At 57.6% G+C, this 27,569-nt stretch overlaps 1 protein-coding gene across 4 annotated transcripts in view; it reads right to left on the bottom strand.

Annotated features, from left to right (window-relative positions):
* ABLIM2 (actin binding LIM protein family member 2) overlaps positions 1–24,896 on the bottom strand; it is a 61,271-nt gene extending 36,375 nt beyond the window's left edge. For all 4 annotated transcript variants that reach the window (XR_007499618.1, XR_007499619.1, XM_049782566.1 and 1 more), the window contains exons 1-6: positions 24,772–24,896; positions 9,742–9,885; positions 8,882–9,065; positions 4,332–4,444; positions 3,969–4,095; positions 2,273–2,366 (exon numbers count right to left, since the gene is read on the bottom strand). Coding sequence is in view for 2 of the 4 variants with exons in the window: in XM_049782566.1 (XP_049638523.1) it covers positions 2,273–2,366; positions 3,969–4,095; positions 4,332–4,444; positions 8,882–9,065; positions 9,742–9,885; positions 24,772–24,781 (672 nt within the window). In the remaining 2 variants the exon portion in view is untranslated. The remainder of the gene's footprint in view (positions 1–2,272; positions 2,367–3,968; positions 4,096–4,331; positions 4,445–8,881; positions 9,066–9,741; positions 9,886–24,771) is intronic.
* Between the last annotated feature and the right edge of the window lie 2,673 nt (positions 24,897–27,569).

Here is a 27,569-nt window from a genome sequence, read left to right as displayed (position 1 = left end):
GGAAGGGAGGGAGGGAGGAAAGGAGGAAGGAAGAAAGGAAGGAAGGAAGGAAGGAAGGAAGGAAGGAAGGAAGGGAGGAAGGAAGGGAGGGAGGGAGGGAGGAAAGGAGGAAGGAAGGAAGGAAGGAAGGGAGGGAGGGAGGGAAGAAGGAAGGAAAAGAGAGGGAGGAAGGAAAAGAGAGAGAGGAAGGAAGGAAGGAAGGAAGGGAGGGAGGGAGGGAAGGAAGGAGAGAGGAAGGGAGGGAGGAAAGAGGGAAGGAAAAAACAAAAAAGAAAGGGAAGGAAGGAAAGAGGGAGGGAAGAGGGAAAAGGGAGGGAGGGAGGAGGGAAGGAAAGAAGGGAGAGAGGGAAGGAGAAGGATGGAGAAAGGGGAGAGCGAGGGGAAGAAGAGGAAGGAGGAAGAAAGAGGGGAGGGTGGCGGGGAGAGGGATGGAGAGAGGAGGGAGGGCAGAGGGAAGGGAGCCAGGAAGGAGCTTTGTGGGGGACATGGCAGTGCAGGGATGAGAGGGGAAGGGATGAGCCAGTGGCCCAAGGAAGCTCCTAGTTCCCATGGAGCCAGGCAGCTGTGGGGGGCAGGCAGGCCCAGGATCTTGGGGGTGCTGAGGGGGCTGAGCCAGAAGCTCCCCACCCCACTCACAGCTGACATCAGGAGAACAAAATAGCAAGGCAGGGGTGGGGTGGGGTGCATGACGACGCCCCCACACTCCTCTCTCCACCCTTGTCAAATCAGAATCCTACTGGTTTACACTGTGGGAGACCACCAGCCACGGCCCAGCCCTCCCAGGGGCCAGTCTGTGCCCCCAGGGCTGACCTGGCCTCCTTCTCTATTCCACCAGCTCTTGGGTCCCCTGTGAGGAGGAGGCTCAGGCCCCCGGGAGGTGGACAGAATGGGAGGGAGCCCCTGGAACCCTGTTTGCAGGGTCTCAGCCCACAGTACATGGGGACCCTGTGAGATTGAAGACAGCATATCAGTGACAACACACGGGGCCTCCGCTTGCTGCTCTGCCCTGCCAAGCCCTGCCTGGGCCCTACTTGTGTAATATCCCCCTTCTGAGACACCCAGGTCCTGTCCTACCTGCAGTTGGTCTCTCTGTCCCAGCCACCTGCTGCTGCAGGCCAGGGCTGGCAGATCTCGGGGTGCTGCAGCTCCCCGTCTGCAGAGCGGCTCTGCTCTGTCACCCACTGCCGAGCACACCTCGACTCCCACAGCTGGGGGAGGTGCTCCGAGTCAGGCTTCCCCGAAAACCCAGTGTCTCCCACTCATCCACAAGCACCCAGCCTAGCTCCCAGGGCTCTGCAGTTGGCCCAGCAGCCTGTGGCAAGGCACCTTGCTGCAGATGGGCTTTCCAGAATGTTCTTCATAGGTCTCTGCAGATGCTGAGAGCTGGTGGGGGGGGGGCAGTCACAGGGCAGCCCCCTGAATCTCAAGCTCACAGAAGAGACCTCACTACAGGAGGCGACAGCCTCCCAGACTCTAAAGCAGGGCTGGTGGGGAAGGAGTTCAGTGTGTGTGTGTGTGTGTGTGTGTGTGTGTGTGGGATCCCTGAGTTTGATGATCAGCTGGGGAGCCACCTGGATCTTGGGTCAGAGTGAGGTCCCCACAGAGGTCTGGGTATCCCTGGGAAGCCATGAGGCATTGGGGGTCTAGGGGAAAGCCTCAGACCCTGTAGGGACAGTGAGCACAGGCAGACTGAGTTCTAAAGGGGCATTGCTTGACTTCTAAGTGGGGGACCCCAAGTGTTATGCACCCCTGGGAAGGAGCTTGTGGGCACTCCAATTCTCAGCACCCCAACTCTGTGTCCCTGATAGCATCTGTCTCAACGCCCCTACACACTGTGTTGGCCCACTCTGGTCAAGGGGGAAGGAACAAGTGTACCCCGGACTGGTCCAGCTGGAAACTGAAATGTAATCTTTGGGGTGGGGTGGCATCCCCCAGCTCTGTGCCCCAACCCCTGATGGGCATCTGTCCATGGCCTCCTTAAACCAAGGGCTGCAGGGTGGGGTCGGGGCCTGAAGGATGCAGGAGGCCCCTCAGTACTGGAGCCCTACCAGAAAGCTGAAGCCACAATTCCTAGGTTGAGCCCTTGTCCTCGGGCACCCACAGAGACTCAATTGGGCAGGACCTGGACTGTCCTTCTGTAAGGGGCAGGAGACAGCATTCAGGAAGGCTTCCTGGAGACAGTGGTGCTCACTGGGTAGTGCTCTGTGGCAGTAGTAAGGCCAAGGCCCTGCCTGCAGGATCTGGGCTGGGCTGGTGGGGCAGGGGGACTTACCTCCAGCACATGCCCAGTGATGAACTTGCCGCAGCCATCACAGCGCACCCCAAACTTGGTGTGGTAGTCGGCCTCGCAGTAGGGCAACCCGTCTCTGCAATGACATAGGTGCTTGGGGCCTGCACCTCAGAACCCCATAGGGACCATTGGAAGCCAGGCCTAGCAACAGAGGGCAAACTCTGCCCATGGCCCCCGCCCCCACCTCTCACATACTGACGCCCTCAGAAAAGTCGCAAAGAGAATGAGGGGCTGGGGAGAGATGGGTCTGGGGAGTGGGGAAGCAGCAGAGGGCATTGGGGCTCATACGGAGAGGTGCTCCAGACAGGGCAGAGGGTGCCTGGGGACCCTCACCTGGGGTGCCTATTCTGTATGGGCCAGTGAGAGTCACAGAGTCACTGACACAGCCTTGTTCCTGACAGGTTGAGGAGATGGGGCTGATGGTGGCTCCCCATGGACCCTAAGCACATCCCTCTGTGAGCCCAGCAGCAGGGCAGGGGGCAGGTGGTAGCAGGGCCTGGGGAGGCACCCTAAAGGTAGGGGAGGCTGGTGCAGGACCACTGGTGTCCTGCCCTGCGCCCTCAGCCCACTGTGATGGAATGACAAGGGTGGCACTCCTTGATGGGTCCAGAGGGGGCTCTGGGGTGGCAGCAGGATGGGGCACTGACCGGGGGCCTGGGCCCTGCCTTCTCTCTGGGCTTTGCCTCCAACCGTTTCTGTACCCAGCTCACTGCTCCACTGCTGGGGTCGCTGAGGTATGTGTGTGCGTGCGCGCCGTGTGTGTGTATGTGATGGTAGCAAAGGTCCTGTTGGCTGCTGGGGTACCCAACAGTGTCTGCAACAGGCTGAGTGCTGGGGACCTCCTCACTTCCCCCAAGGGGACTTTCAGCCCAGGAAGGCTGGAGATCCCGCAGAAACAGGCAGGTCTGGATGCTGGCCTGACAGACCTCCAGGGAGGCAGGATCAGCAAGGGTGTGTGAGGACAGACCGTGTGCACATGTGTGTGATGATGCCCATGGATGTAAGGCAGGAAACATGTGACTATACACACACACACATGGGACCAACTGCGCATGTGAATGCATGAGTTAACAGGTTGGTGCATGTGAACACGAGTTCGCATATACACACGTGTATTTGCATATCTGCGACTATTTTCACATATGCGCAGTGGGTATTTAAACATACATGTATGAGCAGATATCTGTGTGCATATAAATGTACTGCTGTGTGGGTGCACCTGTGTAGACGTGTGTGCATGTATTGCTGTGTGAGAGCATCTTGTGCATGCATGTATATATATGTATGTGAATATAAATGAAGCATCATGCAAACATGTACACGTATCACATGATGCATTGTAGATATGTGCACACGTGTTGCTCTGTGGATATATCTGTATGCATGTATGTAGGCATGTGCCTGTATTGCCTTGTGGAATTGTCCCGTGCATGTGTGTAGATATATGCATGCATGCATTGCTACGTGCAGATATGTTTCCATGCATGTTGTTTGGAAGCATCCATGTGCACGTATGTAGGTCTGTGTGTGCTCCATGAAAGACTGCCCAGAGTTCCTTGCCATTTCTGGTGACACGGGTCTGGCTCACAGCTTCGGGGCCCCAGTTCCCCACCTCCCTGCTCCCGGGTCCCCATTATTGTGCCACAGCCAGTCCAGTCTCCTGCCCATCCCCGCTCACTTGCTGATGTACTCGGCGTCCAGCTGCTTCCCACACGCCCGGCACCGGAAGCAGCCCAGGTGCCAGTGTTGGTCCAGTGCCACCAGGGACTGGCCGTCCTTGATCTCTGCGCCGCAGCCACCGCAGCCTGGGGGAAAGCCGCACCGTGTCCTGGGGTGATCCCTGGCGTCCCCCACCCATCAGGCTGAGTGGGGACGCGGGTGCAGACAGGAGGGGTGCAGGCTACATTCTGAGCACCAATCCCAGTGTCCCAGGATCCCCCAGCATGCCTCTTCTCCTGGGTCCCCAGTTACTCCCACCTCCCTCCCCACTGGTGCACTGAGTCCCAAGGAGCTGGGCCTTCCCCTCAGTGTCCCCACTTACTCCAGAGGCCCTGGGTTGGGTGCCCGGCGCCCGCCGCTGTGTGCAGGGAGCACTTCTGGCACACACATTCCTTCCCATTGAAGGTCACACGGTCCCCAGGCGGAAAGGGCAGCCTGCAGTGAGAAGGCCTGTCTGGGGACCTGTCCACTCTTCTCTGGGACACAGGGGTCACCTGAGAACTGGCCCCACCTTCCTGGGACACACTGAGGGCACCACAGGGACATGGGCACCCTGGGCATAAGCACACAGGGACCAAGTGCCTGGGAAGTGCCAGCAGGTGAAAAGGACGGCAGCACAGGGGCCTGGTGAGGGACAGGGGGAGACCACGGTGGGAGGCCATGGTGAAGGGCAGTGCCAGCCCTGCTCTGCTCCCTGGACTCACCAAACCGTGTGTATGTGTATGTGGCCAATGCCATGTAACCCGAAAAGTGCCCACATTTAGGCCTGGAGCGACAGCACAGCAGGAAGGGCTCTTGCTTTGCACGTGGCTGACCTGGGTTCGATTCCCGGCATCCCATATAGATCCCTGAGCCTGCCAAGAATTATTCCTAAATGCAGAACCAGGAGTAACCCTTTAAAAAAAAAAGAGGGGCTGGAGAGATAGCATGGAGGTAAGGCATTTGCCTTTCATGCAGAAGGACAGTGGTTTGAATCCCCGCATCCTATATGGTCCCCCAAGCCTGCCATGAGCGTGAGTGTAGAGCCAGGAGTAACCCCTGAGCTGCCGGGTGTAGCCCAAAAACCAAAAAAAAAAAAAAAAAAAAAAAAAAGAAAGAAAGAAACAGTAGGGCGTTTGCCTTGCATGAGGTCAACCCAGGATGGATCCGGGTTGATTCCTGGCATCCCATATGGTCCCCTGAGCCTGCCAGGAGTAACCCCTGAGAGTCGCCAGGAGTGGCCCCTAAAAATTACCAAAAAAAAAGGCTACCAGCAGATCCACATTCCTGCCCTGGGACTGCTGACTCATCCCAAATTACAGGGACAGGCGTATCTTCCATTGCCATGGCTGGCACCTCTGACCCCTTCGGGAATTCACAGGCTCTGTCCCCTGGACGCAGGACCTCTGTGTCCTCTTGCTTGACCCGATTCCTCTCAGAATCCCAGTGCTGTCTACACAGTCAGCCTCACGCCCACTGGGGGCTCCCAGGAGCTGCAAGTTCATCGTTTCCATCAAATCTGGGAACTGGAAGCCGGAGCGATAGCACATGTGCTGCTGGCTGTGCAAACATCTGACCGGGTTTGATCTCCAGCATCCCATATGGATCCCTGAGCACTGCCAGGAGTGATTCCTGAGTGCGGAGCCTGGAGTAACCCCTGAGCATCACCAAGAGATGTGGTCCAAACACAAATGAGCAAAACATTTAAAACAATCCAGGAACATTCACCCACTGTTCCTCTGCACTGTCCACACTCCTCCCACCCCTCAGCGCCCAGCACTGAGGCAGGCACATGGCCGTGTCATCTGAGATGGGCACTGTGCAGAAAGCCAGCTTCCCTGCCTTGCCCTTTCCTCATGCCCTGCTCCCCTGCATTCCAGGGAATTGTGGGTGCATCCACCGCAGCTCTCACACCGTCCATTCCTGCCCAGCTGGAGGCCCTGGCGGATGGCCCTGGGGCTCTGGGCTTCTTGCTGAAGCACCCTGCTGGCTGGGGAGAAAAACAGGTGCTCGAGTGCAGATGTGCTTGGTGGTACAACCTTCTCTGAGATCTGAGGGGCTGTGGCAGGCCTGTGCCCCTCCTGGGCCTGCAGCGTGATAAGCAAGCACTAAGAGCACCTGCCAGAACCCAGCATAGTCCCCTGGGCGCCTCCCACAGCTGATCCCATCTCCAGACCCAAAGGCACATTGCAGGCTGGACTCGCTCTGTGGCGGCTCTGAGTCTGGTATGGGCCCGACTCAGCAAGAATTCGGGCCCTCCGCACCCCACTGGCCATGGGCCAGAATGACCTGTGCCACCTGACCTCGGAGCCCTTGCCAGCCCAGCCCCCTAGGGCTGTGAGCCACAGTTGCTCTAGCAGGACAAAGCTATGTGGAATGTCTGACCCACACGTGACAGCCAGAATTAGTCTCAGAGGTGCCCTGGGTCAGATCACACCTGCCCCATTCCAGGCTATGGGATACCCAGTGCTGCCTGTGAATTCGGATGCCCTTGTCATTGTCCCTGGTCTGCCCCCTTGTGGGAGTGCAGACAGGCAGGGGAGTGGCAATTTTGTGGGGATTTTTGTGGGGTGTGTTTGTTTGTTTGTTTGTTTTTTTTTGGCCACATTTGATGGTGCTCTGGGATTACTCCTGGCTCTGCAATCAGAAATTGCTCCCTGCGCTAGCCTAGGAGACGGACCGCGGTTCGATCCCCCGGCGTCCCATATGGTCCCCCAAGCCAGGAGCGACTTCTGAGCGCATAGCCAGGAGTAACCCCTGAGCGTCACCGGGTGTGGCCCAAAAAACCAAAAAAAAAAAAAAAAAAAAAGAAATTGCTCCTAGAAGGCTTGGGGAACTATATGGGATGCCGGGGATCGAATCCCCGGTCCATCCCAGGTAGGCCATGTGCAAGGCAAAGGCCCTACCGCTGTGCTATCCCTCTGGCCCCAATTCTGTGGGGTTTTTTTTTTGTTTGCTTTTTGTTTTTGGGTCACACCCTGAAGTGCTCAGGGGTTACCCTGGCTCTGCTCTCAGAAATTGCTGCTGGCAGGTTCTGGGGACCATATGGGATGCTGGGATTCAAACCACCATCCATCCTGGGTCAGCTGCATGTAAGGCAAATGCCCTACCACTGTGCTATCTCTCTGGCCCTAATTTTGTAGGCTTTTGTTTTTGTTTTTGGGTCACACCTGGTAGCACTCAGGGTTTACTCCTGGCTCCACGCTCAGAAATCAGTCTTGGCAGGCTCAGGGGACCATATGAGATGCCAGGATTTGAACCACCACCCTTCTGCATACAAGGCAAACACCTTACCTTCATGCTATTTCTCCTGCCCCCTAATTTTGTGGGTTTGTTTTTTTTTTTTTTTTTGGTTTTTGGGTCACACCCAGCAGTGCTCAGGGGTTATTCCTTCTATCTGCTTAGAAATAGTGCCTGTCAGGCATGGGGAAACATATGGGACGCCGGGATTCGAACCAACCACCTTAGGTCCTGGATCAGCTGCTTGCAAGGCAAACACTGCCGTACTATCTCTCCGGCCCCAATTTTGTGTTTTTTTAAAGGAGTCCCCAGCTCCCCATGAGCAAAGGATGTGGGGACGGTAGGCTGTGGCCTACTCCACAGAACCAGAGCTCACGCTGAGGAGGGATGGGTGCAGGGACCCACCATTACAAATGCAAGGACCTGCCATTAGGGCACAGGGCCCACTGTTAGGACACAGGGACCCACCCTGTGGTTGCCGTCTGCAGTGGGCCAAGCCCTGGAATGCGAGCTGGCATTCCATGCTGGGCAGAAGCTGGCCATGCTGGGCAGAAGCTGCCAAGCCTGAAGACAGCTGAGCCGCAGAGCCATGGCAGCAGGGTGCACTGTGTCCCAGTGGGGAACTGTGGCCGCACCACCTGCTGTGTCCCAAATGCCTGCCTGATCTGAGAAATGCTAGTGCCGAGGAAGCATGATGGGAGGCATGCAGCCATAGAATGAACACATGAGTGAATAAATGCATGCGACCATGAATGAATGAGTGCAGGAATGACAATGTGAACAAATGCAAGAATACATGAATGGATGACTGAATAAGCGCACACATGTAGGAACAGATTCATGAATGGGTGAATGCATGAATGAATATGAATAATTGAACATTAATTGTGAATAAGTGGATAAGTGGATAAATACATAAATATGTGCATGAATGAATGAACATTAATGATTAAGCGAGTTAATGAACACATGAATACATAAATGAATGTATTTGGGGCCGGAGTGATAGCACAGAGGCAGGGTGTTTGCCTTCCATGTGGCCAATGTGGGACAGACCTGGGTTCAATCTCTGGCATCCCATATGGTCCCCAAATCCTGCCAGGAATGATTTCTGAGCACAAAGCCAGGAGTAACCTGAGCGCTGCTGGGTGTGGCCCCAAAACCAAAATAAATAAATAAAAGAATGCATGAATGAATGAGGAAATAAAGGCATGGATGAATGGATGACTGTGAGTGGATGAGTATTAATGATGTATGAGTGAATGAATGCATGAGTACATAAATGAATGTATAAATGGGCCAGAGAGACAGCATAGTAGTAAGGCATTTGCCTTGCACGAGGCCGGCCAGGGACCAGGGACAGACCCAGGTTCGATCGCCAGCATTTCATATGGTCTCCCGAGTCTGCCAGGAGCAATTTCTGAGCACAGAGCCAGGAGTAACCCCTGAGCACCACTGGGTGTGGCCCTGAAACCAAAAAAAAAAAAATGCATAAATGAACACATAAATCCATAAAGGAATGGATGACTGAGTGGATAAGCATTAATGGTGAGTGAATGAATGAATGAATGAATGAATGAATGCATGAAGGAGCATGGGGGCGGTACGAGGCCTCTGGCCAGGGATCCCCCGAGCATGGGGTGAAGCTCTCACCGGCAGGCGGCACACACGAAGCAGTCAGGGTGGTAGGTCTTGCCTAATGCAGAAACCACCTCGCCCTCGATGAACAGGTCACAGCTGAAGCAGCGGGTGCCATAGAGCCGCTGGTAGTCACTGGTGCAGATGTACTCGCCCTGCCGCACGAAGAAGCCTCCCTCGGCCAGGTCACAGCCACAGGCTGAGGAAGACACAGGCCTGAGGCACGGAGTCCACACACACACACACACACACACACACACACACACACACACACACACACAAACACAGGAGAGCTTCCAGAAAGGGGTAGTGTGTGTTAATGGGTCTGTGCTGAGGATGGCCAGCCCTCCCTCCCATCCTGGCCCACCGAGGTGGGACCAGGACCTAGTGCCAGGGTCGAGAGCACTCACAAGGATGAGGTTGGCCCTGACAACCACATGGCCTGTCCCAGAAGTCCCCAAGGGGAACCAGGACAGGAGGCCTGGGGATATGCATTGGCCCCACATCCCCTGTCAGCCTTGTGGCACGGGGGACCAGGCAGGCCACCCTTCAGCCTGTGCAGGAGGAGCTGTCCATCGCCACTCCCACCAGAGAAGCTGCAGGCGGGACCCCAACTCTACTCAGAGCAGGAAGTGCCCATGTGCTCAGGATCATGTGCATCTGCAGGGCTGTGGGACAGATTGACACAGGGGTATGGGCGTAGCTGGAGGCAAAGTGGGGTCAGGGCAGACAGTGTAAATGGCAGGGCCAGAGTATAGCCAGGGCACTAGGGCCAGGGGGTACATTAGGGGCACTGTGTCAGAGAGTATATTAGGGGTGCCAGTTTAGGGTACATCAGGGGCACCAGGTCAGGGTGCATCAGGGCAACTGCTCACCTTTGCACACGAAGCACTTGATGTGGAAGTACTGACTCCTTACACGCAGCACCTCTCCCCGGCAGGGTGTACCACATGTCCGGCACAGAATAGCTGAGCTAGGCGGCTTCTCGGGGGTGCCGGACAGAGCCTGTGGCTCCGACACTGTGGGAGAGCAGGGTGGTGGGTGTGACGCAGGACTGACTAGACACAGGTGCCCCCGAATGAGGGCCGTGACCAGGATGGGACAGGAGGCAGGGACAGTGGAGGCCACGTCAGAGGAGCACCGAGAGGCCCCGTATGCCAGCATGTCTCAGAAAGTGAGGGGCTGGAATGGAACAACTCCCTGCTGGGGTACATCAACCCAAAGGGGACTCCTTTCTACACTGACTGAATTAGAGGGTCTAAAAAAGTGGTTTGAGGTCCAGAAGCTCGTGGCCACCTGAACTGAGGGGCACTTGGGGACACAGCACAAGCCAGATGTCCCCAAACCCATCACAAGCACACACGAGACACAGAGACACACGGATACAGATGCACTGACACACACAGACACAGAGGGGGACATGCATGTACACACATGCACAGAGGATCACATAAACAGCATGCAGAGCATAAGGCATATGTGCGCAACACACATGTATAAACACACACGAACACACCTACACGCTAGGAGCATCCTAGGAGTGTATAAGGTGTACACACCACACACGGGTGTGTGTACATATGAAGACATGCATACACACATGTACATGCAAGCACACACACAAAGCTGCCAGGCCTGAAGTTCAGGTGCCCTCTGCAACAGCCACTTTCTCACTATGTCCCACCTGCTGTCTTACAGGCAGATGGAGGAAGCAAGTGGGCTCTGAGGCAACTATTTGACAGGCAGATAAAGAAGGTGAGCAGGCTTGGGGCAGTCAGATGGAGGACAGACAGATGGAGGAGGTGAGGAGGCAAGCAGACTCTAAGGCAGCTATGCGACAAACAGAGGGTGGAAGCAAACAGGTTCTGGGACAGATATCTGACAGACAGAGGGGGGAGGCAAGCAGGCTCAGGGCAGCCATCTGATAGACAGATAGAGGAGGCGAGCAGGCTTAAGGCAGCCACCTGATAGACAGATGAAAGAGGCAAGCAGACTTGGGGCAGCACTGCCCCCAGCTCAGTATCCAGTGGGCACAGACATGGACCCCAGTCAGCATCGTGGAGTCCCAGATGCCCGTGGGAAACCAGCCCCTTCCTGGCACGACTGGGGAGCCCCCTGCCCCACTCCGCAGCCTGTGGGCAGCTAAGACTCTGGTCTTGGCTAAGTGGTGGGCTGTGGGGTCCCTGTTAGTCTCATTCCTTCCTGCAGCAGCACAAGGACCCCCCTGAACTGGGCATTGTGGCATCTGTCTGTCAAACCACTCTGGTCTTAGGCAAGTCCAGCAAATACCAGTTGCCCCAGAGACCTGCCCAGGGTCCCCAAGCAGGACAGGGTCCCATGGCAGGCTGGACATTGAGGGGCAGAGCCGCTGCAGGAGTAGGGGCCAGGACCCTAAGCCCCGTTCTCCCACAGCCAAGCCCATCCAGGGTGGAGTTATGTGCACCACAGCACGTCTGTCCTCATCCCAGGCCAAGGGGCAGCGGGGCAGGGTGGGCAGTGAAGGACAAGGTGGAGGGTGCACTGCTCTCTGGAGTCTGTAAGAGATACAGCCATGATACAGCACGTACCCTCCAGCGTAGTTCTGGCACAAACAGGGGCTGGGTGTCTGTCCTGTCATGCCACAGCCCCTGGGCATGGAGGGGACACACCCAGCAGGAAGTCCTGGGCAGGGTGTGGATGGGACACGCTGTACAGTCCCCGTGTCTGGACTGAAAACACACATGGGGCACGATTGGGTCTAAGAGGGGAGGCGGCCCTGCTCCCCCAGCAACCCAGATAGAAGCCCGCTGGGAACTCCACAAAGTGATAGACATGTGCTTGACCCCAGGACCCCAGCCCTGGCTCCCGAGAATGCTCAAGGGAAGTGAAGGAAGTGGCATCACCCCCAGCACCTGCCACTGAGGTGCTCAGAGGGGCTCGGGGCCACACTGCAGCACCATCCAGGGGTAGCTGTGGGAGCCACATCCCATCCAGAGTCTGGACCAGGAGGAAGATTCCAGACCCCGAGCATCAGTGCCCAGGGTACAGGCGAGCCTGGGATAGGTCCAACAGAACTGTCGAACCACACATCACCCGCAGCAGGGATGTCCCTGTGGCTTCTGTGTTGCCAGGCAGTTCACTAGCTCATGGACCTGCATTTCCTCCTCTAAATAGGGCGAGTGATCCACACAGGGTCACCAGGGACCTGCAAAGTGGGGGCAGAGGGTGTTCCCCAAATTCACAGTCACCTGTGCCCCTTCCCCACTCTGCAGCTTAGGACCCAGTGGGGTAGCTCCCACACAGTCCCCCTTAGCAGCAGTGGGGGTAGCGGGAAACCAGAACACAACCCGGGTAGGGGGTCTCGGGCCTCGGAAGCTGCACCACAGTCCTGGTCATGTGTCCCTTCTGCCGGCAGGCACGAGCCTGGCCAAGCCTTGGAAACAGTGGTGGTCACTGTGGCTTCTTCTGGAGTTCCAACCGCCACGGGCATGCAATGCCAATGGGAACAAGGACGCTTTCTTCACGGTGCTGTCTGCCATCTGCATTACCCTCAAAGGTCTGTGGTTCCGGGAAGCACGAGCTTCCCCAAGAAAACATACACACACACACAAACAAACACACATACACACACACAGCCCCCCTCGCCCCTCGCATGGTCTCCAAACAGGCTCAGCACTGAATGGGGACTCCCAGATTCAATTCATATACCTGGAGCACTTAGAGATGCCTTACAAATACAACACACTCACGTACATACCTATACACATACCCATGTGTCTGCACACACATGTACACATATGACGCACGTGCACCCACGCGCTCACACACTGGCACCATCTACAATACCCAAGCCCTGTGCTCACTCGCTCTGCAGAGATGCTGGGGTGTCAGGGCACCCGGCAACGAGCCCAGGGCACAGGAGGGAAGCAGCCTGAAGTCATCCCATGTGATGTTCGCCTATGACGAACAGCCAGCCCAGTGCTCCCACATTCAGCACTTCTGGGAGCTGGTACCCCTGACGACACTGAGCTCATGTAGCCACTCCCAAGGCTCCTGCACCCAAATGCTATGACACTCCCTTCCCCTGCCACAGAGCAGAAAACTGGAGGAGACAGGGTTGTGGAATCTCCAGAAAAAGCACCGGTGTGCAGTCAGGGAGAGCTTCCTGTAGGAAGGGGTGTGAGCAGGGCCGGTGTTTCCGGAACTGTGGAAAGTGTGAGCTCATCCGACACATCTCGGACCAGGCAGCTTGATGACTAACATCCCCCTGTCTCCCAGTCCCTGAAGACTGTCCTTGGAGCTAGGAGTGAGGCTTCCTGTAACACAGCATGCAGGTGGTTCACCCGGTGTGTCCCCGTGGTGTGTCCACATGAGCAGCCACGGCCCCAGGTCACACCCCCAGCGCCACAGTCCCCTGGCACTCTTTGTAGGTCGGGGCTGAGGAGGCATCACAGTCCCACGAGCAGCTCTCACCTCGCAACCTACTTCAGAGCGGTTGGTAGGGCTAATTATAACTGGAGCTGCGAGTTGCGTGCTGGCCCAGCGCCCAGATGGACGGGGCTGGGCGACACGGCAGAGTATGGCTCAATCCTGTCTTTTGGGGCTGGAGTGACAGCACAGCTAGGAGGATTTGCCTTGCATGCAGACAACCCAAATTCAATCCCTGGCATCCCCTATGGTCCCCTGAACACCACCAGGTATGGCTCCCAAACCAAAACCAAACATACAAAAACTTATCTTGGGGCTGGAGCAATAACACAGCAGTCGGGCATTTGCCTTGCACACAGTCGACCCGGGATGGGCCCGGGTTTGATTCCCAGCATCCTTTATGGTCCTCCTCGCCTGCCAGGAGCGATTTCTGAGCACAGAGCAAGGAGTAACACCTAAGCACTGCCAGGTGTGGCCCCAAAACAAACAAACCAAACCAAACCAAAAACTATCATTTATCCACCTCAAGAATGTGTAGGCCACTTGCTGCCCAGCTCCAGCAGGCAGGGCCCAAGGGTGAGGGCCACCAGCCAGTGTCTGGGAATCCTCATCAAGACCAAAGAGCTGGGGCTGGAGAGATAGCATGGAGGTAAGGCGTTTGCCTTTCATGCTGAAGGATGGTGGTTCGAATCCCGGCATCCCATATGGTCCCTTGTGCCTGCCAGGGGCGATTTTTGAGCATAGAGCCAGGAGGAACCCCTGAGCCCTGCCGGGTGTGACCCAAAAACAAAAACAAACAAACAAACAAAAAAAGACCAAAGAGCTGGGGACAGGCGTGGCAAGGTCACGTGGTAGACGCCAGGACCAGGACCCAGGGCCACATCATCTCTAAGCCTGCTGGGATAATTGTGTTGTGTGTCTTGTGTCCAGGCAAGCCCACAGGATTGTCTGGCTCTTCTCTACTGCCTCCCTCGAGCAACAACCTGCCGTGGCCAGATGGCAGCCCCCTGAGAGCTGGTCAGCCTTGGGCTCAGCTCTACCTTGTGTGTCTAAGACCAGCTTCAGATAGCCCCACAGCAGCCCTGAGGGGGCTTGGAGCCTCCCTGGAGCCTCCCAGCCCTCCTGTGCTGGCCCCCAGGACACTCACAGGCCCATTTGAGGAAATGCCCTGGGCGGTTCTGGGCTACCCTGCAAAGACAAGGCCAGGCTGTGGAGCTTCAGGGTCAAGCAGAGCCCCCAATGTGGGCACTGATGGACACAGATAGGGTCTGGCATACTACTTCCCACTTCTCAGCCAGTAGTAGGGTCACTTGAGTGGGCATGTGGATTCTGGACCTGCAGGAGCGGGAGGCCCCGGGAGGTGCAAGGCCACCAAAGCCCCTTCTCTGGTCTTTAGACCCTGTGTACTGACCCTTCTCAGCTTCCAATCTCCAGAGCCCTGACTTGGATGGTCCTGGGCCCCCCTCTGGCATCTGTGAGGGACCTACATGGGGTGCTGGCGTCGGCATGGCTGGCACCTCTGCAGGGCCAGGCGCAGGCCAGGCAGCTGTCTTTGTCCCTTCATGGACACGAAAATAGCCACGGCGCTGGCTGCACCTGTTCCCCAGTGCCGGGAAGGCTCTGGAAGGATGGCAGGGGGTGGGGTGGGACTCTGAGGACCCTCCTCCTGGTGGCCCCTGGCTGTGACCTGAGGCAGGAGGGCACCACGGTCCCGCAGGGGGAAACAAACAGGCCAAGGTGTCTGTGGGGGGCAGCAAACTCTAAGTCTGAGAACTTAGAGTTCTGAGTGGGGAGGAGGGCTCTGGTGGGGTCCTGGGACTTTCATTTGGGAGTCCCCCAGTGTTCTGGGCCCCCTGACCCATCCAGCAGGTGGGACGCTTCAGCTATGACAAGCGGAGCTGTCCAAGACCAAAAAACCACCAAACTGTGTGTAGTAGAGACAGCCTTTCCATGATGGGGGGCATGGGGGTATTTGGGGTCATTGTTAGCCCCCACTCTAGACCTTGATTTAAGGCCACAGCATAGTGCAAGCCTACACGGGAGCGCAGCTGAGGAAGTGAAGAGCCTGGAGTGCATTTCCTGGGGTTCGCTCAACACTCCCTCTTCTCTCTCCTCAGTAGCCCTGGGGTCTGTCCTGGCCTGTGTCCTGAGTAGCAGGGAACTGGGCTGAAAGGACCCAGAGATGTCTGTGGGGTGCTTAGTGCCCACCACTCCTCCTCCTCCTCCCTTTCTCTTTCCTGTAACTTCGGTCGGGAATGGAGTTGACCCAAAGGTGGGGTCTTGGTTCTGATATCCAGAGACAAGTCGGAAGTGTCAGCAGGGCCCAGGGAGGTCTTTGCTGCCTCTGCTACCCAAGGCCCCTGCACATCCAGCTGTTGAACCTCAGTGTCTCTATCCTCCTTCTCACAGGGACCTGGACCCAGCTGGACCTCAGGGCACAGGTGCTAGATTCAACCCACACAGTCCGGACCCACTAACCCCAGGACCCCCTGCCTGATCCTGCCCATCCAGTCCTGACCCTGCCCATTCAAGACTATCAAGTCTCTGGTTCCACCCACAAGGCCTTGCCTACCATTCCCTAGCTGTCTATGCCCACCCAAATAATGGTTACTCCCCATCAAGCCCATTACCAAAGTCTAGTCCTGCCCATCTAAAGCCCAGGCCTCTTGGGGCTGGAGTGGTAGATAGCACAGTGGTAGAACATTTGCCTTGCATGCTGCTGACCCAGGACAGACCCGGGTTCGATCCCCAGCATCCCATATGGTCCTGGAGCTAGGAGTGATTTCTCAGCACAGAACCAGGAGTAACCCCTGAGCACTACCAGGTGTGGCCAAAAAACTAAAATAAAAGAAAGCTCAGGCCCATCCCTCCAGGCCCTACCCACTCAGCCTGGGCCTGCCCAGCCACACCCATCCAAGCCTTGGCCTCTCCCACTCCCCCACACCTCATCACCAACCCCGTAACCCTCAGTCCCAGTTTGAGAGGGTTCTGAGTGCAAAGAACTGGTGACCTGGCCTAGCCTCAGTGCATCTGTTCTCATGACACGGATACCTGTGTCGGGGGTGGGGGAGGCAGGAGAGGGTACTAATCCACACACAAGCACACAGAGATGCACGTGCACACAGGTACACATATGCAGTGGATACATAGCACACACGTACATGCATATGCACACGTAAATGTCATACTAAGAGGGCCTCCAGTCTCAGGGCTGGATGTAGGTGCGACCGAGGAGCCATTGCAGCTGCCCCAAGGAACAGATAGGGAGGCCCCAGGGCATGGCACAGGGCCCCAGTTGGGAAGCGCCTCGGGAATCAGGTTCTATTCCTGGGCCGGCCTCTTTCCCAGAACTGGGGCAGGATGGCCAGACCTGCGCCCCACACGTGTCAACCTAGGATGTGGCCCCTGGGATGTGGCCCCTCCCTGGCCTCACAGCTGCCTGCCCTGGCGACCTGGCCCCACTGGAGGACATTGTAGAGGGCAGAAGGCAAGAGGTCAGGGGACTACAAGAATGGGGAGCTACCAGGGCTGGAAGCTGAAGGGATCAGAGTTGAGGGCTCGGGTGGAAAGGCTGGGAGATTGGGGTGGCGGGGCCTGAGATTGGAGGTGAAGAGCTGGGGAGCCAGAGGGTGGGAACTGGGGTAGAGGGAGTAGAGGGAGTAGAGGGAGCTGGGGTGGAAGGGCTGGGGTCTGAGATGTGAGGTGCTGGAGATGGAGAGCACTGGAGGGCTGGGCTGAGAGAGGGCAAGGGGGTCTGAGGTGTGGAGGGGCTAAGGGGTCGGGTTTCTCAAGGGGTGGGCACCCCAAACTGTGGCAGGTGTCCCGGGCTCCATCCAGGACACTAGTCGGCACTCCCCCATCCAAAGCTGATGGTGGGCTCAGCCTGCACCCCCAGGGTCAGCAGCAGCCCCCCCACAATGGTGTTGGAGGCAGCTGGGGCTGGGCGGATGGCTCAGTGGTCAGCACGAGCATCTCATCTCAGGGCTGATGGTGAGAGAGCAGGGAGCCTGGGGCAGCAGTAGCAGAAGCAGTAGGTGGAGCCAGACACAGATGAGGTGTCCAAAGGTTGTGCCCCTGCAGGGAGGGCCTAAGGAGCCTCACTTGAGGTTCTGTGAGCCCTGGCTGGTGTCTTCTCCCCATTCATATACTTGGTCACTGCCTTCTGCAAGAAGCCCACCACAGTGTTTCCCTCTGCCAGACCTGGTCCATTCTCTGCCCCCAGGGATCCCGAAGCAGTACTCCTGAGGGGGAGAAGGGAAGAACAACATCTCACTACTCTCCAGAGCCTGGGCAGAGGGTCCAACTATGGGACCATCCTTCCCTCATTTCCACTATGACCCTTGAGGTACTGCAGAGAGATCCTGAGTTCATGCAGAAAAGGTCTAGACCCTCAATGGCGAACCTATGGCACGCATGCCAGCGGTGGCACGCAAAGGCCTTGCAGCTGGCATGCGGGAAGGTTCGCAATTAAGATATGTGGGGGGGGGCGGGAAGGTGGCGCTAGAGGTAAGGTGTCTGCCTTGCAAGCGCTTGCGTAGGACGGACTGCGGTTCGATCCCCCGGCGTCCCATATGGTCTCCCCAAGCCAGGGGCCATTTTGAGCGCTTAGCCAGGAGTAACCCCTGAGCATCAAATGGGTGGGGCCCAAAACCCAAAAAAAAAAAAAAAGATATGTGGTGGGGCCGGAGAGATAGCATGGAGGTAAGGCGTTTGCCTTGCATGCAGAATCTTGTTGGGGCCGGAGAGATAGCATGGAGGTAAGGTGTTTGCCTTTCATGCAGAAGGTTGGTGGTTCGAATCCCGGCATCCCATATGGTCCCCTGTGCCTGCCAAGGGTGATTTCTGAGCATAGAGCCAGGAGTAACCCCTGAGCGCTGCCAGGCATGACCCAAAAACCAAAAACGAAAAAAGAAAAAACTTGTTAGTAAGGTTTAATTGACGTGTTGGCACTTTTGAAGAAATTCTTTGGTTTTGTGCAGCAGTTTGGGCACTCAGGCTCAAAAAGGTTAGCCATGGGGCTGGAGAGATAGCATGGAGGTAAGGCGTTTGCCTTTCATGCAGGAGGTCATCGGTTCGAATCCCAGCGTCCCATATGGTCCCCCGTGCCAGCCAGGAGCAATTTCTGAGCCTGGAGCCAGGAATAACCCCTGAGCACTGCCGGGTGTGACCCAAAAACCACAAAAAAAAAAAAAAAAAAAAAAAAGGTTAGCCATTACTGGTCTAGACAGATGACAGAGGGCAGGCACCACAGACATGAGATTGTGGAGAGTCCCTCCCCCCTCACTCCACAAACAGGCCACCCAAAGCCGGGCCACAGTGGGGTACAGAACCCATATCTCAGGGAACACAAGTTCTGGGGAGGTAACCCTAGGGCAGGCACCCCCTAACTACCACAAGACATCAAACCAACATACCTCTTGTCCTCATGCCCCCAAAGAGGGGGCTGATCTGCACTCTGCAATTTCCTGGCCCAGGAGACAGGCCTGGACATCCGCACCCCCTGGAGGCACAGACACCCCAGACACGGTTTGAATGAGGCTAATCAAACCCTCCCTTGAGCTCTCTGGTCAAGGCTGCGGGACTCCCGGGCCAGCTCTCCTGGGTATATTTAACCTTGCTGGAGCCGGGCCAGGAACAGGCGGCGGCCCAGGGCATCCTTTCTCCTCCTAGCTGCCTTGGCATCAGAACAGAAGCCAAGTTTATAACCACATTTGGAAGGACACTGGGATGCCCGGCATGCATGCACACACACATGCGCACATGCACGCCAAGACACATGTACACAATTGCGTATGCGTGGGGTCAGAGCTAGAGCACAACAGGAGGATGTTTGCTTTGTACATGGCCAACCAGGGTTCAATCCCCAGCATCCATATAGACCCCCAAGTACCACCAGAAGTGATTCCTGAGTGCAGAGCCAGGGGTAACCCCTGAGCACATCTGGGTATAGCCTCAAAAACAAAAACTAGCGTGCACATAAGCACACACACACACATGCACAAATGCACATACATTTGTTTTAAACCATGCTAGGGACATGTCTGTGCCCCATCCCAGGGCTATCCCTCAGGCCCAGCCAAGCCCTAGGCATTCATCCTTCTGCTGTACGGGGCCCACATGAACTCTCTGTACCAAGGCAGAAAGAAAAGCCCGAAGCTGGTGGGATGGCAGAGGCCAAGTACCCCCACATGGGCTCCCTCTTCTTCCAGTGGCCACACCCACTGTCCCAGCGCCTTGCCACTCCCCATGGAACTCAGTTTACATGGGCCGGTGAGGACTGACTGAGGACCCCAAGATTGGAGGGTTGGATGATCTGGTGCCCCTCATTACCATCTCAGGCCCTGGGAATTGAGGGGGCCAACATACATGGGGGAGTTGAGCCTCCCCTCATTGGGGTGTGCAGCTACACCCCAAAAGTCAGAAGAAGTCAGTCATAGGTGTCCCCTGGGTCCACAAAGGTGGACGCAGTTTTAGGGTCAGCTACTTGGAGTCACCACGTGACTCTCCCAAGGAGTCCCTCAGTGACGAGGCCACAGCTCTGCCAGCCCTGTCCCAGTCTCTGCATGACGCAGCCCCTGAGAATCTCCCCCCATCCCCCCCCCCGTTCTGTCCTCATCCTTACCCCCTACTCTCCTTCATGGGAGACCCTGGCAAGAAGCTATCTGGGGTGCAGCTTGAGATTAAACCTTCATTCCTGCTGAAAGGCACAACAGATAGAGGGGTGGGCAGCCTGGTGGGCAGAACAGGAAGTAATCAGGACAGCCAAAGTAAGTCAGGGTAACCAGGACTCCAGAGGGGTCCCTGGGGAGCATGGCACCTCCTCTCACCCAACACCCTGTGACACCACACCTCCTGTTCACATGGCACTTCAAGCCCAGGCTGTATCCTCACCCACATGGTACTCCACAACCAGGCTGCACCCCAACCCATTATACCCCATGCCTGGATGGCACCCCTGAGTGGCAGGTGGGCAGGTGGTCAAGGTGCTAGGCTTGACCACCCCTCTGGGTCCCATCCTAGAGGCCACTGGGGCTGCTGTAGCTTTGCTGCCCACCGTGGAGAGGGGAAGGGAAAGGGCTGCTGCAAATCTCAGAGCAGCAGGGCAGCAGGGGCAGTGGATGGCCTGGATGCCCACCTTCCCTGTGCCCATCTCTCTTCTCCCCCTCCCATTATCCATCTTCCTTTGTGCCTGCCTCCCCTGTGCCAGCTCACAGCCAGATCTCTGCATGGCCAGTGCTCAGCACACAGTGCTCAGATGCAGCATGTGCTCTGCACACAGTGAGCACTCAGTATGCAGCTGAGGGAGGCTTCATTCTGGAACAGCTGAGTCCTGAGTCCCCACCCAATGTCCCAACCTGGCAGCTCCTGGAACTGTGTCTGGCAGTGTCACCCCCCAACACTCACGCCCACAGTAGATGCCCCTGTGACCTCCCCAAGGCCCTGCCGGGGCTTCTGGCGCTGAGGGCCTGGTTTCCCGGGGAGGGCCGGCCGTGAGCCTGACACCGGAGCTCGGGGCGTGGCAGCACCAGCGAGTGGAAAAGAGCGTGTCAGGCGGCAGACATGGCTCTGCCCTCCATGCTGGCTGCTGCTCAGGGTGCCTTCCCTGGGGACAGACGAGGCCCAAGAGCTAGACACGGGGTGTGGGAGGGGCACCAGGTTTTCCCAGGGCTGTAGGGCTACAGCTTGGGCAGTCACTAGCATTGTGGCAGGACACCCCTCCTTATCTCTGCTCCCTCTCCTCCCCTCTGCTCCTCCACCTCACCCCTGCTCACCCCTCCCCCATTCTCATCCCTGTTCACCCCTGCTCACCCCTCCTCATCTGCCCCCAGCCACCCTAGACCCTCCTCACCCCCCCAACATTGCTCACCCCTTATCTGTTCTCATCCCTCTTCCAACCTCCTCACTGCCCTCTGCTCTTTGCTCTCTCAGACAAGGGTGCCCTCGGGTGTTTGTCGGGCAGTGACATCTCTGACATGAGGCACAGAGGACTTCCCATGTGTCCTGGTCCCACCCTGAGCCCACAGCATCTCAGGATCTTGGGGTGCAACAGCCCTAGGGACGATCACTGTCCACAAGTCACTCAGGAACTGAGTGAGGGATTCCTGGATCAGGACAGTTCTACTCTGCACCCAGATCCGAGCAGCCACATGAGGAGGCAGCCTGGGGCTGTGTCTGTGACAGGGACACCCCAGCAATGTTGGGGAGAGGTGCCCCAGACTGATGTACCCGCTCTAGAGAGTATCCCATGCCAGCCCACAGCCGCTCAGCCCCGTGACCTCACCGGCTCCTAAGAGACAGTCACAGCCACACCCACCCCGAAGGGACACACATTCACACTTAAAGTCACACACACAATCACACACTCACACTTACAATCACATGCACTCAGACTTATAATCACTCACACTCACAATGTGTTCTTGTACACGCATGTGATCACACTCTCCCTAACACATATAAGCACACACACAATCACCCCACTTACAATCCCATGCACTTAGAATCACACAATCATACACTCACATATTTGTGATCACGTGCATATAATCACACATATTCACACATTCACTTACAATCATTATCGTAGTTAAGATCTCACACTCACACGTTTGTGATCAAACACTGACACTCACAATCACACGCTCACTAATAATCACTTACAATGTCACACATCTGTGCTTACAGTCACTCATGTATCACTGCACGCCTAAACTCGGACGCTTACGGTCACACAAGCACTTAAATCACACATTCACTCACACTCACACGCTCACAACTCATTCATACTGACGCACTCATACACTTATATTCATTCCCACATTTGTGCATACTCATTTACACTTGCCATAGTCACTGACACACGCAAAAGCACATTCCTGCACACTCACATAGATATTCACCTATTCACACACACATTCTAACTCCCGGGATCATGCTTTGCCCCAGGCTGCCCCAGTTGGGAGGGCACCATCCTGACCGGAGTCTGGACTCCCCATGAAAAGTCCCCCACGGGCCTGGGTGCTCACTTGTGGCTTCTAACCCAGTCTGCTAGCAGGGCGACACCACCAGGAGGAGCCATGGCCCACTGGGGTCCCTTGCCCCCGCCCCCAAGCTGTGCAGACACACTCCACTGTCCCCAGCCTGACAGATAAAAACATCTGATCTGATTTCCCAGATCAACCAGGGCTTCAGGGCTCCTGCTCTCTGCCAGGTGACAGCACCCACATAAAGCCAGGCAGAACGCCCCCAAGACCAGGAGCCCACAGGTGGGACAACCTCAGGCAGCTGCGGGAGCCCCGTGCCAGGAGCCACGCCCAGGGCAGGCTGTGGTTGGTGTGGTGCTGGGATTCTGGGAAGGAGCGTAGGTTTCAATCTCTCCACCAGCCACCACCAGAGCAGGAATTGGGCAGCAGGGACAGCCGTGCCTCGGTTTCCCTTCTGGTACCCTAGCACAGCCACTGTGCTAAACCCCTACCAGGTGCTGTGAGCCTCAGCGCAAGTATGTGCAGCCTCCAAGGACCAAACTCGAGGGGCTCTGGGGTGGGTGGGGAACCATGGCTGTCCACTTGACAGGAGGTGGGCACAGGCCTGGGGCCCCTGTTGAGCACGGTGCCCTCAATGTCTAGCTGAAGGCCCAACGCTGTAGTGCTCCCTGGGAGAACGGCAAGCGACCACAGATGACACTGTCTGGCCACCCTTGGGTGTGGCCTGGCAGACCACAGCTGCCCAGTGGGCGGAGCCTCAGCTCAGCTCAGAGACAGCCTAGAGGCTGGGGACACAGCTGGGTCCGGGATGCCCCCCGTGCGCCCCACAACCAAGGCCCCTTGCTCTCAGTAGAGGCAGCGAAGGCTCCCTCTCACAGGGGGATACTGAGGCTAGGATCTCACATATCTGGTGTAAACCTGCCCCTGATCAGGGTGCTTATATGAACTCCCAGAGTGACCCAGAGAGGACACCGCACCCCAAAAGCAAACCAGGTCTTGCAGAGATGAGACCAGGCAGGTCAGTCACACCCACCCCAGGGGTGACACCAATATCAGATGTGGGAGCAGGTTGGGAGGGCAGCTGAATGCGGCCTCCAAACTCAGGGACGGGATCCTACCCTTCCATGAGGACCCCAAACACATTCCCCGTGTCCAATGCATGACCAAGCGTCCTGTCCACACCAGAATGGCTGGGAAGGGACCCTAGACCCCACGCCTTTTTATCGTTGTTTATGAGCCACACCCAGCGGCACTCAGGGGTTACTCCTAGCTCTGTGCTCAGAAAACGCTCCTGGCAGGCTCCGGGGACCCTATGGGGGTACTGGGGATAGAACCCAAACTTGTGAGAGGCAAAAATGCCCTCCTCGCTGTGCTCTCATTTCAGTTGCAAATTTGCACCTCTCTTACCCTGTGGCCCTTCTCTAGGACAACTGGGGGGTGGTGTGGCGGGCCCAGGCCCGCCCCCAAGACAGCAGGGATGGCCGGAGGTATCAATTATACCTCCGGAAGCATAGAATTACGCGGAGCACCCTGCCAAGCCCGACGCTCGCCGCCCCAGCCACCTCCAGACACCAGCTTGGCCGTTCCAGAATCCGCTTCCCGAGAAAGCTGCCTCCCACCGCCGGGTGGGGTGCTCCCAGCCTTTGCCCAGCGCCCACAGCCACAGGGGGGCGGTGGTGGTGATGGGGGCAGGGACCTGGGGAAAGGGAAGGGAGGGCTCCCCGGGACAGCCGGGAGCGGCTCGCTGGCTTGCTGGGCTGGGGCACCCCTCCCGGTGCCCCAGCAGCTGCGGCCCTGAAGCTGGCACAGCCGAGGGAGGGGGGCACACACCTGGCTGCGGGTCTGCCAGGCACCCTGCGTATGGGGCGAAGGACCTTCCTTCCCTGGCAGGCGGTGCAAAGAGGACAAGCGTTGGGCCCTGAGGTCCATTCCAGGGGTTTTTCGGAACTGGGGTGAATGGGGGTGCTCTTGGGCCCCGCCCCACCTGCAGCCAGGCCTCCCAGCGCCGGTGCCCCGTTGCACCGCCTTAGGCAACTCCTCGGTGGGTGCAGATGCTGGTGGCGAATGGGGGATTTTTCTAGAATCCCCGCAAGGGCTGCGGGGTCCGGCGGGGATGCTCGGGTGCGGGGCAGAGACAAGGCAGGGTGGGTGGGTACCCCCAAACCAGCAAGGCCTGCAAGCCCAGGAGAGGAGGGGGGTCTAGCTGACGTTCCTGGGCAGGTGCGGGGAGACCCCACCAAGCCCCTCTGACCCCAGGCCATCGCCTCTTGGGGGTGCTGCAGGATCCTGGGCCCTGGCTGGGATTCGGGGTACCCATGAACCCCCAATGAGAAGCAAAGGACAGGACAGACACCCTGACAGCAGCAGCAGGGCGGTCTCCGCCACCTCGGGCGCCGGGTCACGGTGCACAAGGGGGTCCCCCTGGGCGGTGACCCCCAAAGTTGGGTGGAGCCGCAAGAGGTGCAGCAGTTTGCAGCAGGTGCAGCCCCCCAAAATCTGCTCCACCGCACTCACCTGCGCTCATGACCGCGGCAGCCGGAGGCCCCGCAGCCCCCGGCTCCTGCAGCGAGCGAGCCAGCAGCCAGGGCCGGTCCACGGAGCGCGCGGGGACGGAGCCCGCACGCCCGGCCGCCCGCCCGCAGCACAGCCGCAGCCCCGCGGTCCCCGCCCCGGGCCCGCCCCGCAGCCCCGCCCCGGACCCCGCGCCCCGAGGCGCCTCTGGGAAATGTAGGCGCTCGCCGCCTCCGCGCCGCCTTCTCGCGTCTGCCGCCGCCGCGCGTGAACTACAACTCCCAGGAGGCAGCGCGGCGCGCGGCTGTGCTGCGATGCTGGTGCTGATGCTGCTGCTGCGGACTCCACTCCGCTACCGGGAGCATCTGCAGAGGAGCATCTGCCGGGCTATGCGGGCAAAGCCTTGCGGGTGGCAGCTCTTGGGATCTCAAAGCATCTCCAGGGTGTCTTGGAGGCCTGGTCGGACCTCTGGGTGTCCCAGGCACTGTAGGAAATTGGCGGGGCGGGGTGCGCGCTAGGCCGCCCCAAATTCCAGGTGATGCTCCAGCGGTGGGGAAATGGAGCACCGGGCCCTTGACCCGCTGCGGTGTCCCGGGTGAAGCGTGAGCACCTCTGGGCAGTGGGTCCAAGCTGCCTTCGGTGACCTAGGCGCCCTGCACACCGGGTTGGGGACAGCAAAGGGGCAGCCGCCCCCCACGCCTCCAGGGGAAACTGTGGGACCCCTGGACTGGGGGGACCTGGAGCTAGGTCCCAGGATGGCAGAGCGGAACCCTCTGTCTACACAGCCCAGAAACTCAGAAACCAGCCATGTGTCTGTGCCCAAGGCCTCAGGGCTCTGTGTCTACCCCCTGAGGCCTTTGGCTCTGCCCCACCAAGGAAGGGATGTGAAGACACTCCCCCCTTTAAGGTGACCTCGAGCACGAGCATGTGAGAGCCTGGAATGACTGTCAGCCTGCTTTAGGGACCCACAGGACCTGGTGGAGAGGACTTTGGTCTGGGCCACACCCAGGCTCAGAGGAGGGGGTGCCCCTCACCCCCGCAGGAATCAGGAATCCTCCTCACGAAGCATCTCCAGCCTTCAGTAATTGCATGCGAGGCTCTCACCCCTCCTTTTTGCTCAGAGATCCCCAGGGCAGAGCCCTGCACCCAGGGCCAAGGGAGAGACAGAGAGGGGAGGGGTGCTCTGGCCATCCAGAGCTCAGCTGGCAGGGCTCCAGGGGGTGTGGGCTTATGGGGTGGCCACACCTCCAGCCTAGGATAGCGCCAATGTCCACCCAGGCACCCCCCTGCCCCAGTTCTGTGTTTCTGTGTTTCTGTGGGGTTCTTCACCTCCAGATCCAGCCAAGATTGAGTCATTGCGCAGCAGAGAAGCAGATAGAATGAGGTTGCGGGGGGTGGGGGGGCACTCACACCCAGCACCCAGGGATTTACTGGCCCAGTGCCCAGATTCACCTCCTGCAGACAGACCCACAGGATCTTCACCTGTTGTTCATGTGGGTGATTCCACCCAGCCTCACTTCCCACTCCTGCAGCTCCTCGAATCCTACGGACTCTGTCCGTTCCAGCTGCCCCTGAGGGCTCTCAGCTTCCCACTCAGCTGCAGTTGGCAGGACTGGCTGTGCCATCTCAGACAAATTCATCAGAGGAGACGGAGCTGCTTCCAAGAGTCTGGTTCACTGCTCCTTGAGCAAAAGCAAGGTCCCTTACTACAAGTCTAGTCTGTATCTGGGGAAAAATGGGGGCAAGAGAGACAGGGAGAGTGAAAGAGAATTGGGATCCTAGCAGTGTCCATCCTCACTGATGTCCACAACCGACTGGACATGCCAGACTCCTGATTATCCGGGGGAGTCCCAGAGCACCCGCCAGGCCCCTGGAGTCCATCCTGGGATGTCCACCAGAGGGCAGTGATGGGCAGAGCAGAGGCTATGGGCCATGTACCCCAAGTCTGCCAGCAAGGAGTCCAAACTTTACAAGCTGAGCTCATGAAAGGAGCCACATTGACTCTTAGGTCTCTGTTGCCCTTGAGCCACCCTCCCCACACCCCGTGTTCCACAAAGCCAAGGGCACTCACACCCTATCCAAGGAGGTCCCCTACCTGGTATAGGGGACATCTAGGATTTGGGGCGCTTGAGAGCTGGGGCATGTGGGATATGGAAGCACCAGTAGGATGGGGCAGCAGCACACACATCTGCGTGCACACACTGACCACACCTGTACGCACATATGCCTTGCTGGTCTCCTTTCCCCCACAACATCCAGACACCCTTGCAGCCCTACTCAGGTTCCAGGGGTCTGGGTGGGAGTAATGGGGTGCTGCTGAGAACTTCTGGAGCACAACTGGCAGTGCTCAGGTTCGCTGCTTAGACCAATGCAGGTCCCTATGGTGCCTGAGCCAACTCCCGCCTCTGGCTTCTGGCTTTTTTTTTTTTTTTTTTTTTTTCTGGCTTCTTTTAAACAAGATCCTGGAATTCAAGCATTACATTCATGGGAGTCAGAGCCAGAGTCTAACTGTAGAATGCTTGCCTTGCACACCGCCTTGCTGGGGTCCATCCCTAGCACAGATGTGGTTCCCCAAGCCCTCTAGTAGTAAGTTCTGGGCACCACCAAGTGTGGTGCGATGCCCCAAAATAAAACTCGAAAACAAACAGGCACTAGGACCTGGTCGTTGGTCTGCCCTGGAATAGGCTGGACTGATGATACCTTCCCTGGGACCCCCTCCTGCTAAGCCCCTTCACGAGGGTGGGGGCCTAGGGTTGGGGCATCATCCTTTCCCGGTCCTCTCCACACACACCCAGCCCATA

This window comes from Suncus etruscus, chromosome 10 (genome assembly GCF_024139225.1).
Source record: "Suncus etruscus isolate mSunEtr1 chromosome 10, mSunEtr1.pri.cur, whole genome shotgun sequence".
Lineage (NCBI taxonomy): Eukaryota > Metazoa > Chordata > Mammalia > Eulipotyphla > Soricidae > Suncus > Suncus etruscus.
Note: the sequence above shows the minus strand (reverse complement) of the source record. Positions and strands in the feature narration are given on the sequence as shown.